This window comes from Cotesia glomerata, linkage group LG9, assembly GCF_020080835.1.
Source record: "Cotesia glomerata isolate CgM1 linkage group LG9, MPM_Cglom_v2.3, whole genome shotgun sequence".
NCBI lineage: Eukaryota > Metazoa > Arthropoda > Insecta > Hymenoptera > Braconidae > Cotesia > Cotesia glomerata.
This window is the reverse complement of record NC_058166.1, coordinates 2,391,870-2,406,678: the sequence shown is the minus strand read 5'-3', so window position 1 is coordinate 2,406,678 and position 14,809 is coordinate 2,391,870. Positions and strand designations below refer to the sequence as shown.

The 14,809-nt window shown below is 30.4% G+C and overlaps 2 protein-coding genes across 2 annotated transcripts; one reads left to right on the top strand and one right to left on the bottom strand.

Moving 5' to 3' along the window:
- Positions 1-3,031: 3,031 nt before the first annotated feature.
- LOC123271705 (uncharacterized protein DDB_G0281025-like) lies at positions 3,032-5,809 on the bottom strand. Its single transcript, XM_044738095.1, has 3 exons — positions 5,488-5,809; positions 3,235-5,299; positions 3,032-3,186 (listed from the first exon to the last, which is right to left on the bottom strand). Exons 1-3 carry the CDS (start codon positions 5,509-5,511, stop codon positions 3,032-3,034), a joined length of 2,244 nt encoding a protein of 747 aa, XP_044594030.1. The 5' UTR covers positions 5,512-5,809.
- A 3,903-nt stretch (positions 5,810-9,712) lies between these two features.
- LOC123271638 lies at positions 9,713-10,413 on the top strand. The gene is made up of 2 exons (XM_044738028.1): positions 9,713-9,819; positions 9,895-10,413. Exons 1-2 carry the CDS (start codon positions 9,796-9,798, stop codon positions 10,285-10,287), a joined length of 417 nt encoding a protein of 138 aa, XP_044593963.1. The 5' UTR covers positions 9,713-9,795; the 3' UTR covers positions 10,288-10,413.
- The last annotated feature ends 4,396 nt before the right edge of the window (positions 10,414-14,809 follow it).

Sequence of the window (14,809 nt, the reverse complement as noted above, 5' to 3'; positions counted from 1 at the left end):
CAACATTCGTGTTGTAAGTAGACCCAGGTGGGCCTCCTAGCTGAGTGCTGTCGTAGTTTTTGTTGTACGTAGCTCTCATGATGTAATTTTGGTAATCGTTCAAAAGATCTGGAAAGTTGAATGCCGGAATTTTTGAGAGGGGGGGGGGTGATTGTTCGAAAGGATTTGTGTTCCAAGGTCTAGGAGCAGGAAGGGGGATGGGACTTTCGAAGCTAACTATGTCACCGATTGGAAAAGGCTTTTCGAAAGGATTTGTATCCCAGGGTCTAGGTGATGAAAATTTACTCCAGTTGAATCGGAATTTAAAAGGTCCCCAGGATAATTCTCCCGGTAAAAATCCTTGAGGGCCTGGAGTAGGAATAGAATAGTAGTAAGAAGGCCATTGGCCAGGAGTTTGTCCCAAACCAGGACCTTGATTGGGATTTAGTGATCCTGGGTTAGGAATTTGTCCAACACTGGGACCTTGATTAGGATTCATGGATCCTATCTCAGGAATTTGTCCAACACTGGTACCAATGTCACCTTGCCAAGATACTGAATTCTGTCCAGGATCAGAGTAGGTTTGAAGACTTTCCTGAATGTTCCAGCCATTATCAGTATATTCTCGTTGATCATAGTTAGAATTTAAGTTTCCATTCGGCTTGCAAAGCAAATCTGGAGCAAAAACTGCTACTATCTACGCAAAAAATTGTTAATCATGAATTGTAGGTCTGTTTTTATCATTTAAAATAAACAAAATACTTACCAAGAATAATGTCACTTTCATCATCACGCGTTTCAATGATAACTATAGCAGCACCAGCTCAATTCGGCTTTTTGTAACCAATTGAATAAAGATCACAAGACTGACTTGTAATTTCCTATATTTTTGCTCATTGTGTTGTTATCTCTCCGTCATCAAAAAGACCCAGATAAAAAACACAAATAACTTGAGACAAAGGCACCGTTCAAGTGATTAGTGCGATTATCAATGAATGCGCCAAAAAAAACCCAACATATTTTTTTTCATCATTACTTTCTTATTAGCTAAAATTGATGAACTTCCTACGAATCAGATGAGTGCTCCTTTGTCCCGGGCTTTTTTTACTCAAAATGATTCAGATCCCCACCGACACTATCATTGTATTTGCTCCAAGGGGAACCGCGCATCGCGCCATCTGTGGCGAAAAAAATAACTTCACTCCCAGTTTTAATGCATGTAAACATTGGGCATTTGAGATAAAAAAATTATTATTTAAATAATTATTAGTTATAAGCAAAAATAACAGTTGTCAATTATAGCTTATTTTTACTATCAATAAATTAGGAAAAAAAATTGGAAAAAAAAATTTTTTTTCTTGTAGAAAAATAAACGACTAAAGGAGACATATGATGTTCAACCTGAATAAATTCCTAATATGAATAAAATTATTAAAGTTGGTTTTGAAAAAATTACTCATTCAATTGATTTTAATAAACAAAAAGTTATGAATGGTAAAAAATTAAGCGAAGTGAATGTTGTTGATGTAGAAGAATTAAGAAATCCGAACATCTGTGTGCCAGTGTTGATGGCATAGTCATTAAAAATGGTGAAGTCATGAAAGTTTTGGAGATTAAGTGTCCTGCCACGAGTTCATCAAAACCAATATTTGATGAAAAAACGAATAGCTTTAACTAATTGAATAAACACTTTTTTATTCCACTAAAATACACGTAAATACATACGGACATATGTTTACTAATGACGTAAATTGGGAATGAAGTTCTCAAAAGCGTCACCTATGGCGCTGGGGTGGTTGCCCTCGGAGCGAATAAAGCAGTGGTCAGCTATTCTTACTACAGTATCTATCTTACATCAACATGAAGACGTACCTCCTTCTATTGGTAAGTGTTTGATTAACATACAATGCAATCATCAACTTAACTTGGTATTTTAGTTTGCAGCTCTCGTGACGGGATCAAGGTCTCTACCCTTCAACTCAGAACCAACTCCCACAAAATGGATCTTCGAACTGATTGAACCTACCAAGGAACTGGTTCCAAACCTTTTACGTCTTCTGGAAGATATAAGTGACTCTCACACTTGGGAACTCAAGCCGTATTCTAATGAATCGATGGATGCTTGAGACTTTGAGATCAGGGTTCCAACAACTTGGACAATAGACGCGGCGAAGAATGTTGAAGTTTTGGAAATCGAGAATGGTGTCAGCATGGAGTTCTTCCTTGAACCTACAAATGGTGAGCTAGGAATCATGAGAGCTTCTCATAATGTTCCGCATTTGCCGCTAAAACCTTCAGAAGTTCTGGAACTGGACCCTAAGGATCCAGTTACTTTGAAGCAGCAAGATGGTAGTGTCTTTAGCATTCAGCGTTCGAAAAGTGTTAAATTTAACGGAAAAAAATGTGGCTTTTTTAAGGAATTATAAATTGTAAGCTTTAATAAAGTTTATTAGAAATAAAATTTGGTTTTATTGATTTACAAAATGACATTCTATTCGTTTATTGTTTAGCGAGATCTCTAGCATGTAAGTCAATAGAATCACGCTAAATTTACATTAAAATTTAGAATTTCAAGGTCGAGAATGATAAAAACACAGAATAGCTGCAGAAATATATTTATTGAACATATTTTGACAAATACAGTAGAAATAATAAAAGTAAATTTTTTAATCACCATTTAGATGCTTGTTTAAGTACTACAGTAGCGCTCAAAAGTATTCTGACAAATATATTTAATGGTTTAATTAAAAATAAATATGAAACACAATAATCAATTATTGTTTTTTAACTGCTTTTGAATAATCTACAGAATAGTGTCAAAGTGGTCCTTATTTGTAACCAAAAAAAGTTTAATTTTTAAAATGTTAGGAAAATGGTGGCACCAAAGTATTTTGACATTTTTGAAAAAAAACTAATGCATAATATCGTCAAAATACTTTTGAGCGCTACTGTAGCTACTTGCAAAATTACCTGGATGAATTCGGAAGTTAAGAATATCAAGTAGATGATAATTTGATTCTGTTCCAAAGGTTAAGAAAATTCACAAAAATCATCATTTGTATTGTAGGTGAAGGTGGTTAAGGTTATAGTTGGAATTTTGCATTTTGTTGTTTCGATAACTGTGGGAGAGATGATTGTGGAAATTTCTGGTTTCTTGGGTCAGATAATGACGATAGAGGTGATTGTTGGAATTTTTGATTCCCTGGTTTCGATAACTGTTGTATGGATGATTGTTGGAATTTTTAACTTGTTGGGTTGGATAATGGTGGTAGGGATGATGGTTGAAAATTGGAACTTGCTGGGTTGGGTGACGGTAGTAAAAGTGATTATTAAAAGGTCCAGTTCTGTGGTTTAAAGCTGGAGAATTTCTAACAAACGGAAAATGTGGTGGAAATTGTGGAAATTGAAAGGCTGAAGGTCTTGGAATGTATAAAGAAGGAATTTGGGGGATGAACATGTCTGGAATTTGCGGGATTGCAGGAATACGAGAAAATGCTGGTGGAATCAGTGGTAATGCGCTAATGGCTGGTGGTATTGGTTGAAACGGACCATGTTTATTGTGATCAAGCAGATCCACGTTGTACTTAGCATAAGGAGGAATCTCTGAGCCAGACTTGCGGTCTTTGTTATCTGATGTGATAGGTGGTGGTTTAGTATCCGGATTGTCTAAGCTTATGGGTTTAAGTTCGTTGTCATCATTGTTCTTTGGTTTTGCAGAGTCAGACTTAAGAATATCAACAAGATCTATGTTGAACTTGTCGGAAAAGGGATTGATATATTTCATTTCATCTTCGTTGGTGAATACAGCTACTCGATGAATTCGAGACTTTTTGTTATCAATAGGAGCATCTGAAGATTGAGCTGTCATATCATTTTTCGGAATTGTTGGAGATTCGGATTCACTTACGTTATTTTTTAAAAGTACTGGAGTTTTAGATTTGTTTTTGTCATCAACTGGAGTAGTTGAAGGAATTGTTTTGTTTTCATTATCAGTTGAAATAACCGAAGGTTGAAATTTTGTTAGAACATCAACTGGAGTGAAATTGGATGACACTTCTTTATCATCATCAACTGAAACAATTGAAGGGTTTGATTTCTTTTTATCATCAACAGAAATAACTGAAGATTTGGATTTGCTTGCATCATCAGTTGAAGTAACTGAAGGTTGAGGTTCTTTTCGATTATCAACTGGAGAAACTTTAATTGATGTAGATTTTTCATCATCAACTGGAACAATTGAAGGAGTTGATGTCTTTTTATCATCAACAGAAGTTACTGGAAGCCTAGGTTCACTTTTATCATCTGGAGTAACTTTAGATGACATTTCTCCATCATCATCTACCAGAACAATTGAAGGGGTTGGTTTCTTCTTATCATCAACAGAAGTAACTGAAGATTTGGATTTGCTTGCATCATCAGTTGAAGTAACTAAAGGTTGAGGTTCTTTTTGATCATCAACTGGAGAAACTTTAATTGATGTAGATTTTTCATCATCAACTGGAACAATTAAAGGAGTTGATGTCTTTTTATCATCAACAGAAGTTACTGGAAGCCTAGGTTCACTTCTATCATCTGGAGTAACTTTAGATGACATTTCTCCATCATCATCTACCAGAACAATTGAAGGGGTTGGTTTCTTCTTATCATCAACAGAAGTAACTGAAGATTTGGATTTGCTTGCATCATCAGTTGAAGTAACTGAAGGTTGAGGTTCTTTTCGATCATCAACTGGAGAAACTTTAATTGATGTAGATTTTTCATCATCAACTGGAACAATTGAAGAGTCTTGTCTCTTTTTATCATCAACAGAAGTAACTAGAAGCTTAGGTTCACTTTTATCATCAACTGTAGTAACTTTAGGTGACGTTTCAATTTCGTCATCCACCGGAGCAACAAAAGGCGTTGGAGAGGAAAGGGGAAGGGGAACAGGAAGATGCGTAAATGTAGATGCAGGTTGATTTACATTATCAACTAGAACAACTGAAGAATTGAGCTTGTTTTCATCAACTAAGTTGTTGAGATCCTTGGAAATATTATCAGACTTCAGCATGGTAGATGATTCAGTAGCTTTATCAACATCTTCTTGAACATCTTTAGTAGTAGGTTGACCTCCAAATTCGTCGTCGATGTCAAAAGTCGGTCGGAGAGTGTTGGTTTTATATTCAGACTCTTTTTTATCATCTTCATCGTCTTCTAGTACCAAAGGTCGGTGGGTTACAGGTTCCTTTAGAGCGTCGAATAATTCAAGGTCAAGTTTAGAATAATCCAGAGGCTTGATTATTGACGACTTGCATTGTGAAATCAGCAAGATTGCTAGCAGCTACGGAAATAATTAACAATGATAAGAGAATATTAGTCACATTTTATTTATATTTATATAGCTTTGGTTATTATTTGAATAAATAGAATATTTGATAGATTAAGAGTTTTTTTCCCTAGTATAAGGGCTTAATTATGACTAAAAATTTCAGAAGAAATAATATCAGAATGAAATATGTTAACACTTACCGATATAATTGATTTAAACTTCATATTTGTGAACGTGAAACTGATAAAAATAAAATAATGCTTGGTCTTATAAGAGAATAATCGACAAAAACAAAGCTATTAATCGTCTTTGTGACGTGTTGACTATAAATTATTTAGTGCGTCGTAAGCTATTAGGCTTATTGGGAAAAAACTGTGATAGATTGTGTTTTAATTACCAGAATTCCCAATTACAGTTCTTTGATCTAGATAGAAGATGTTGAAACACTTGTGTCATTATTTGTTATCGCCTTTGAGTTTTTTCTAAACTTATGATTGCAACAATTTATTGTATATAGTTATACCTGGAAAAAAAATTTACTATTGTAAATGTAGCCACATATTAAAATTAGTTTTTTTTTTCATTTTATGTTGTTATATTTGGGTTTTTTATAGTTCAAATTTCGGAATGGAAAGCGCATTAAATTGTAAACAAAATTTCTGAGAATTTATTTGTACTTTATAATTGAGATAATTTAAGATAATTTAATAGATAATTTCAAACGTCGAGATCTGATGAAAACTCGATTTTTGCAAAACGGGGTGAAAACAATAACTTCCCGATTTTTGAAAATCTTCGATTTTCTTAGCGGGAAGTTAATAATCACCGCAATAATCATAATAACTGTTTCTATTAATTTTTTAGGTAATTAATAAAAATAAACCAAAATACTCAAATACAAAAAGTAAAATCTTGGTCATAACATTTTTAAAAGACATTTGCTTTTTAAATAAATAAAAAAAATGTTTAAAAAAATTATTCCGTGAAAGTCCGTGTGTCTGATGTATGTATGAAACCTGGCGTGGTCACGATAACTGCCGAAAAACTTAACTGATCAAGTCCATATTTTTTTATACGCTTCAATATTATCCAAAACTGTCCTTTCGAAGATCACAGTCTAATTTAATGTAGTTTAATTATAATTAGCAATAAACTAAAAATCTACTTATCGTTTGTACATCTATATCTATGTAACTAAAGTTCGTTTACAACACATGCGCAGTACCTTTCTTATCTGGGTGGAAAATGGCGTGAAAGATTTAAAAGTATTTGTATTTTATTTTAATCAATTTTATTCTGAAAAATGAGATTATGAGGCGTGCAATTTTGGATTTTCCTAACTTTTTCTTTATATCTTTGAAATTTCTTGTCAAATCTAAAAACTAGAAAGATTATAAGAAAAAATCCATCCGTATATATTGATATACAGCCTAAAAAACTAAAAATTTATTTTATACAATTTGATAACATAACTCGATATATATTGCATCACAAAATCTTTAACAAAGTTAAGATTGGTTGACACTTGAATCAACAGCGCTTAAGGAATTGCGGATTTCGAAAACTTGATCTCGTAGATTAAAAATTGTGCTGCGAAACGTGGATATCAGTGATCCACAGATTCGGTAGAATCAGGCGCTAAGTTCCGTTCAAATCTGCTGTAAACGGAGCGCCAGACTACCGACTGTGTTTACTGTAAGCAGAACGGTATTTGAGGTTGCAAAATTTTATTTAATTCTGCGGTACTTTTTTTTCCTAAATTGTATATTATAACAGTAATTCATACTTTATTTGACTGTTATTAATTAATTATATTCACTTATAACAATTAATCTACTTGAAATTATTAAATTTAATCAGCACAAACTATAGCAACGCAAAAATTTCGATCCTGACTTTTTTTCGATGGGCAAAGTGATCTGCCACAGACTAAATAATTCGAGAATGCATAGTAATCCTTCATTAGATGGGAAACTACAGTTAAAAATAGATATTTCACAGCTTGCATCTACGCCCGCCAGGGTGCGCTGGAATTATTTTTACATAAACTGTAGTTTCAAGGGGATAGTTTGCTATAAAAAATGCAACCAACGCGAAATTTAATTAAGTTGGTACCAATTGTAAATTTTTATTATAATTACAAAAAATACTGAAATCCGAACAAAAACAGTTTCATTGTAAAAAAATCGCGCCAAGTCCACGTTCATAAGACTATTAAGAAAAAAAAATTTTTTTTTTTCTTTACAAAATGATATAAAATAGAAAAATTAAAAAATCCAAGTAACCGATATGATTGTTTATGATTTTCGGAAATTAAAAAAAATTTTGTTATAAATTTAAAAATTAAGAAAAAAATTTTGGAACGTACTTGGTGTGCGTCATTGTGTATTTCAATTTTTTTAAATTTTGCAACCGCGCACACTAAATACGTTCCAAACTTTTTTTCTTAATTTTTAAATTTATAACAAAATTTTTTTTAATTTCCGAAAATCATAAACAATCAAATCGGTTGCTTGGATTTTTTAATTTTTTTATTTTATATATTATTGTAAAGAAAAAAACAAATTTTTTTTTTCTTTATAGTCTTATGAACGTGGACTTGGCGCGATTTTTTTACAGTGAAACTGTTTTTGTTCGGATTCTGAGTTATAGACAACTGTGCCATATTTATTTTTAACTATCCACGCATAGCTTACAGTCACTAATATAACCACCAACTGAAAAAATGATCGGTTATCATCGCAATTATTCAAACAATAAAAAAACTAAAAGTTACTTATAAATAAATACACTGTTGACTTCATATCACCGCGTTCAAGTAAGCATTGAGTCAGTCCAGCGTTGAAGGAGATTTGATAGCTTAATGAGCTCTGGTATTGATTATAAATTTATTATCATTTAGAGATTGTTAATTCAAGAGTAAAAAATTAATGGTCTTATCTATGTCTTGTCATAATTTTCTATCAACTTTCGTAATATAAAGATACTTTCAATTAATCTTACGAATGTTATCATTAATAATTTTAATGTTTAAGCCTGAAGCGATCGTTTATTAGATTGTCTATTAAAAACGTGGATATTTCTTGTTTAGAAAAAATTCTTTACAATTTACTATCGTAATTTTATCAAAAGATTATTGTATTAAATTCGAAGAAAAAATACGATATTACTATCGTAAATAGTAAGAATAAAAAATAAGATGTCAAAATATCATTATTTTTGTATTCATTTTTAAAATTTCCAGTGCTCTGTATCTTTCCAATAGAAGTAACAAACTTAACGATAATTGAATTGGAATATTTCTCAATTAGTGTGAGTGTTGGCCGTGCACAGCGCTAGACAGAGTTTATGTAAGTGCTGAAGGACATTCGTACTAGTTTACCTCGGATAGCGTAGCGAGAGAGTCTCTGGCTACCAACTAAGAGTTCTGGGTTCGATTCCCGGTCGAAAATTCCGATTTGCTTTTTAGGTTACTGCAAAGTTACCAACGAATCCAACTTCCTATCCTTCTCCCTCCCTAAAGTTTCTTTTAAAAAAACCGACTGTCCATTTTTATGATAGTTGAATTGTAAAGTTCACTAATATGTTTTGCATAACTAGCTCTACAGTATTGGTATTTTTAAAGCTCTTGCGAGTATTATTTGTTGAATAGAATTTACGGTAGTAGATCGTAAAAATTTTTAAATGACAAGTATAGTCTACCGTTACTATTCTATTTAATAAAAATTACGATAGTAAAATGGTAAAAATTCTTTTAATTTTCTTACCATGTAATGAAAAACTTGATTCAGAAAAATATTTTTGAACTAAAAATTTGGAAGAAAATGATTTTCTTGAGTTCAGAAAATTGATTCTTAAGCAAATAAATTATTCTTGAGCCAAGAATGAATAATAATAAAAATAGTTACCGAAAAATCGGAGATTAATTTTAATAATAAAAAAATTTTCCCAATTTTAAAAATCAAAGTCAAATTTCATAATTTCTATAAAATTTTTTGTTATTTGATAGTATTTAATGGAATTGTTAAAAAACTTAGTCTTTTTCAAGAAATAGTTAATTTTTCATTGTCATTAATGTTCATGATGAAGTCACTTTATAACAATTATTTTCAATGAATCATCCATTGGTAGTGTGTTTATAACAAGAAAGTTCTAGAATTCGGCCATTAATTTAATATCACATTTAGAAATGAATTAATTTCTTGGGTCATGAATTAATTTAATTAAAAAAAAACAAATTAGATTTTCTGATCTTCATTTTATCGCTGATGTTCATTATTATTGTCAATACCTTTAACAAAGAATGAAAAACCCAGTAATTAGTAATTAATCTCTGAATTTGGTAATTAATGATGATTCAGTCCAACCTACGTCATTACTTAACGGAAATTGATAGCGTGTCATTCCAAGATGGTTTAAAATCAAAGCTCGTATTTTAGTTGTTGAGGTGACTGGTATAAAAAGTGCTGGTGGATTAATTGCAGCAGTAGTCGTACTAACGCATCAAGATGAAGATCTACCTCTTGTTCTTGGTAAGATTTTTTTAACCTCTTTAAAATTATTGAAATTTGTTTGTACGAGTATAATAAGTTTGTTTTTTCCTGAAGTTTGTTGCTTTGTTCGCAACATCTTCGAATTGCCAGTTCTCTTGGTATCAATACCCTGCTTTAGGTATGCAAGCCCCTCCAGTAGGACCTCCAGTAGGACCACCCGGGCAGTTAAACATTCAACAAACTTACGAAAACTACAACAACAACCCAGGAAACCCCGGGAACCAGTACCCTGGTTTCTCAAGAGATCCTTTCTACAATCCGAATTTCCAAAAAGATCCGTCAGTTCCTGAAAAGAAAACATACAAGAATTACAACATGGAAGCTAACTACCATGTGAACTCCAATGATGACCCGAGTCTGATCAAGAAACCGTTCAAATCGTATCAGGCGAGTGTTACAGTCTCTCATTTTAAGAACGAAAAAACTTATTCGTATGGGGATAATTAGTATAGATTTAGAAATAAGGACTGAATAGTTACTGAAGGGAAGTTTAATGATATTCAGTGTTGATTTGTTGTTTTTACTTGATATAATTTGTAATTTGATTTGTAATAAACTGAAACATTTATCTGATTTGTTTGTAACTAGCATTTTTCTTTGTAATCAGTAATTAAAGTTGGTATCAGTGATTAATAATCTGGTAATTACTATCACTAAATGAACAAGTAATAAACAAGTAATCATTATCGGTGATTAATGATCAGGTAATCAGCATCAGTGACTAATGATCAGGTAATTATTATCAGTGATTACTAATCAGGTAATCAGATCAGTGATTATTGATCAGATGATCAGCATCAGTGATTAATTGATCAATATTAGTTAATAATAAATGATTTATCCATCAAAAATCACTGACTAGTATCAGTATTAGTCATTATTGATCTGTATTAGTACTGATATTGATCATGATTTATTAGAATAAGTATGAGTGAAATTAAATATCCCGACTGATCAGTATCAATCAGTATTGAACAATTTTAGTACCAAAATTCACTGATTAGTATCAGTGAATAATGATCTCGTAATTACTATCACTGATGTAAAGGTAATCAGAATCAGTGATTAATGAACTGGTCATCAGGATCAGTGATTGATGATCAGGTAATTAGCATCAGTGATTAATGATCGGGTAATCGGTATCAGTGATTGATGATCAGATAATCAGCATCAGTGATTGCTTGATTAGTGATTACTGATCACGTGATCAGAATAAGTATCGGTTACAGTCACTGTCCCAAATGATCAGTATCAGTCAATATTGAACAATTTTACTACCAAAACTCACTGATAAGTGACTTACGATCAGGTAATCAGTATCAATCAATACTGATCAGTGATTAGTATTAGCATCGCAAATCACTGATTAGTAATAATATCAGTCAGTACTATCAGTATCAGTATTAAAAGTATTGATTACTGATCAGAATAAGTATCAGTAAAAACCATTATCATGACTGATCATAATTACTTGATCAGTCATCACAAATATTGATTAGTTATCATTATCACTGACACTGATACTGATTGGTTATGATATTATTAGTGATTTTTGATGAATTTATCATTATCGGTGATTATTGTTCAGGAGATCAGTATCAGTGATTAATGATCAGGTAATCAGTATCACTGATCACTGATCAGTATCAGTAACCGTGAAAATTAATCAGTATCTGATTATTAATTAAGTAATTATCATAAATGAATACTAAATAAATTCAGTACCTACTGATCAGTGATAATTAAAAATATTATAAATAAGCTATCAATTTTCTATGAAACGACAAAAATTAAAGATCAAAATAAATCTTAATTGTGTCAAATAAAAAAATTAAAAATTAATAAAATTCCACAGAAAATTTTAGTCAATTAATAACAACACCTTTAACATTAAAAACAAAGTAATTAACTACATTAATGACTGACGCATTCAATTAAATAATTAAGCGTGGTAATTTCTAGTCTATTTTTAATTTTAATTCTCGTCTTTTTTTAACTAAGTTTTTATTTTCAAACTAGAACAATTATAAAATTTAATACAATTTATGATATAAAAAAAATAGTATAAAAAAATAAAAGAATTTTTCAAATAAATCTGAAAAAAAACTATCCAATTTTTTTGTATAGTAAAAAACCAAGCTGTCTATAGAGTAAATAATCACTTATGAGTCATATCGAACTAATAATACATTTTTTCATGATAAGAACATTAACGATTGAATGTTAAAAAATTTATCTATTAATGTAATCTACTAGCATTATTTTTTAAGTAAAAAAATGTGTGTGTGTGCAAGTCACACACGGTAGAAGTGAAACTTCTGAAAAGTCCCTGAATAAAAATACTTATTGAAAAGTATTGAAAAAATGAACAGTTGCTTCATGTAAACTGTATATTTATAAATACATAAAAAAAGAATTAGGATTATTGAAAACAATTCAAATCTCATCATTTTCGATATTTTTTAATGAGTATTTTCAATCAGGAGTAGGCTTCGAGAGATTGAGGTAGATATATAGAGTATCAAGAGTATTAGGATAAATGTAAGGTTAATTATTTTCCACAGAGCCTAAAAATTATTTAATATTTTAATGGGCTTGTTTAAGTTTACTAAGTTCTTCCCTGGACTTAGCTTAGATTAGTATACCTTGCATTGTTTTCTTATAGATATTCTTTAGAGAGAATGTAGATACTTTTAGTTTTTGGTACATGATCTGCTAAGATCTCCCAAGAGCTTAGTAAACTTGCACGAGATCGAAGTAAACAATTATATTGCTCTAGTTTCAATTTGATTTATATATCTTTGGGGTAATAATTTACAAGTAAGTTAAAAGACCCGGTTATTGACACTGGCCTAGTTATTGACACTTGCAATTTTATTTAAATTGAATAAAACAAATCGATTCTAATAAATTAATAAATATAATTTTTGAATTATAAATTTTAAGACAGTTGATTTTTTGAGATTTTATTTTTTTAATTAGAAAAAAATTCTAAGTGTCAATCAACTAGGCCAGTGTCAATAACTGGGTCTTTTACCTTACACGGAAAAAAGAAAACTCGAAAAATTACAATATATAATGTAACGTGGCGCTCCTTAGTGAAAACTAGAAAAATTACAGTTTCAATCCACAGATTCGGTAGAATCTGGCGCCAATTTCCGTTTAAATCCGTTGTAAACGGAGCGCTAGATTACCGAGTGTGTTTACTGTAAGCAGAACGGTATTTCGAGGTTGCAAAATTTTATTTAATTTGACGGTACTTCTTCTTCCTAAATTTTATATTATAACAGTAATTCATACTTTATTTTACTGATATCAATTAATTATATTCAATTATAACCATTGATTTACTTGAAATTATTAAATTTTATCAGCACAAACTATAGCAAGCTCAAAAATTTTGATCCTGACTTTTTTTCGATGTAAAAAGTGACATGCCACAGACTAAGTAATTCGAGAATGCATGGTAATCCTCCAATAGATGGGAAACTACAGTTAAAAAAATAAATTTCACAGCTTGCATCTACACCCGCCAGGGTGCGCTGCAATTATTTTTACATAAACTGTAGCTTCAAGGGGATAGTTTGCTATAAAAAATGCAGCCAACTTGAGATTTAAGTTAGTACCAATTGCAAATTTTTATTATAATTACAAAAAATACTGAAATCCGAACAAAAACAGTTTCACTGTAAAAAACCATTCGGCAGCCGAAATGGAAGTAGATTTCTTTTCATAAAATAAATTTAAGAAAAAATTATGAGTACAACCAAAATATTTGAAAATTATGCAAAAATAAATAGTATAATTGATTTTAAGTTATATTAATAAAAATTTATTAATTTTTGTGTAAATTTGTGTTTTATGAATATCTATGCAATAAAAAAATATATATATATTTATCAATTCAATAATCAGATACATATATAATAGCTTGTCATAATATTATCTTGATCATTCATCATCTTCAGAATCTATCTCGAATTTTAAATTTGGTAATAATCTAAAATCATTATTTTTAAAGTAACAGGAATCAATTTTATAAATGATCTTCTATTAATTTCAAAACGAAATTCACAAATTAAAGGGTTATTAGTGAATTCATCGAATACTCCAATTCTTGCAATTGATTTCTTGATTATAATTAGTTGATGTAAATGTATATTATTTATAATATCTTGATAGAAAGTACTCAAACACATTACATATCTTATTTGTACTCCTTCTGATATTAAAAAAATGAATCGATATTCATATTCTACCCATTGAATTCCTATTATTCTTGTCACAAAACCAATGAAACTGGGGAGAAATGATGATGTTATATAATTATTTATAAGTTAAGTACTAAAAAAAAATTTAGCTTATCGAGGTAAATATAGTAGAATTTTTTGAAAGCTGTGATATGAAGCTAAATACAACTTAAATTTTTATAAAATCTACAACTTATGTACAACTTACGTAGAGCGATCTCCATTAGCGAATAATCTAAATTGTTCACTTTTGTAAAACCAATTTTCACCATTTTGTTTACCAAAATATTTATCTCAAGTTATTTACGTAACAGTAATTTTAAAAAATTATTATAGTATTAGTAAATAGAAATAATTTTTGATGATGATACTTGACTTTTAATTGACAGTTACAGAATTCAAATATCTCGACGCGTTTAAAAGTTATTTGAAGAAAAGCGATAAAAATATGGAATTTTCGTATTTTTCAAAATTTAAAAATGCTGTAATTTCTAAACTTATTGACCGATTTGGCTCAAATTTAAACTCGACCTTCATAATCGTCTGTAGAATAAGTATGTAGAGTTTCATTGAGATCAATAGAGAATTGTAGACGTTATCATGCTGACAAGCCCCGCGTTATATCGTATATATATATATATATATATATATATATATATATATATATATATATATATATATATACATACATATATAAATTTTTGAACCATATGTATTTT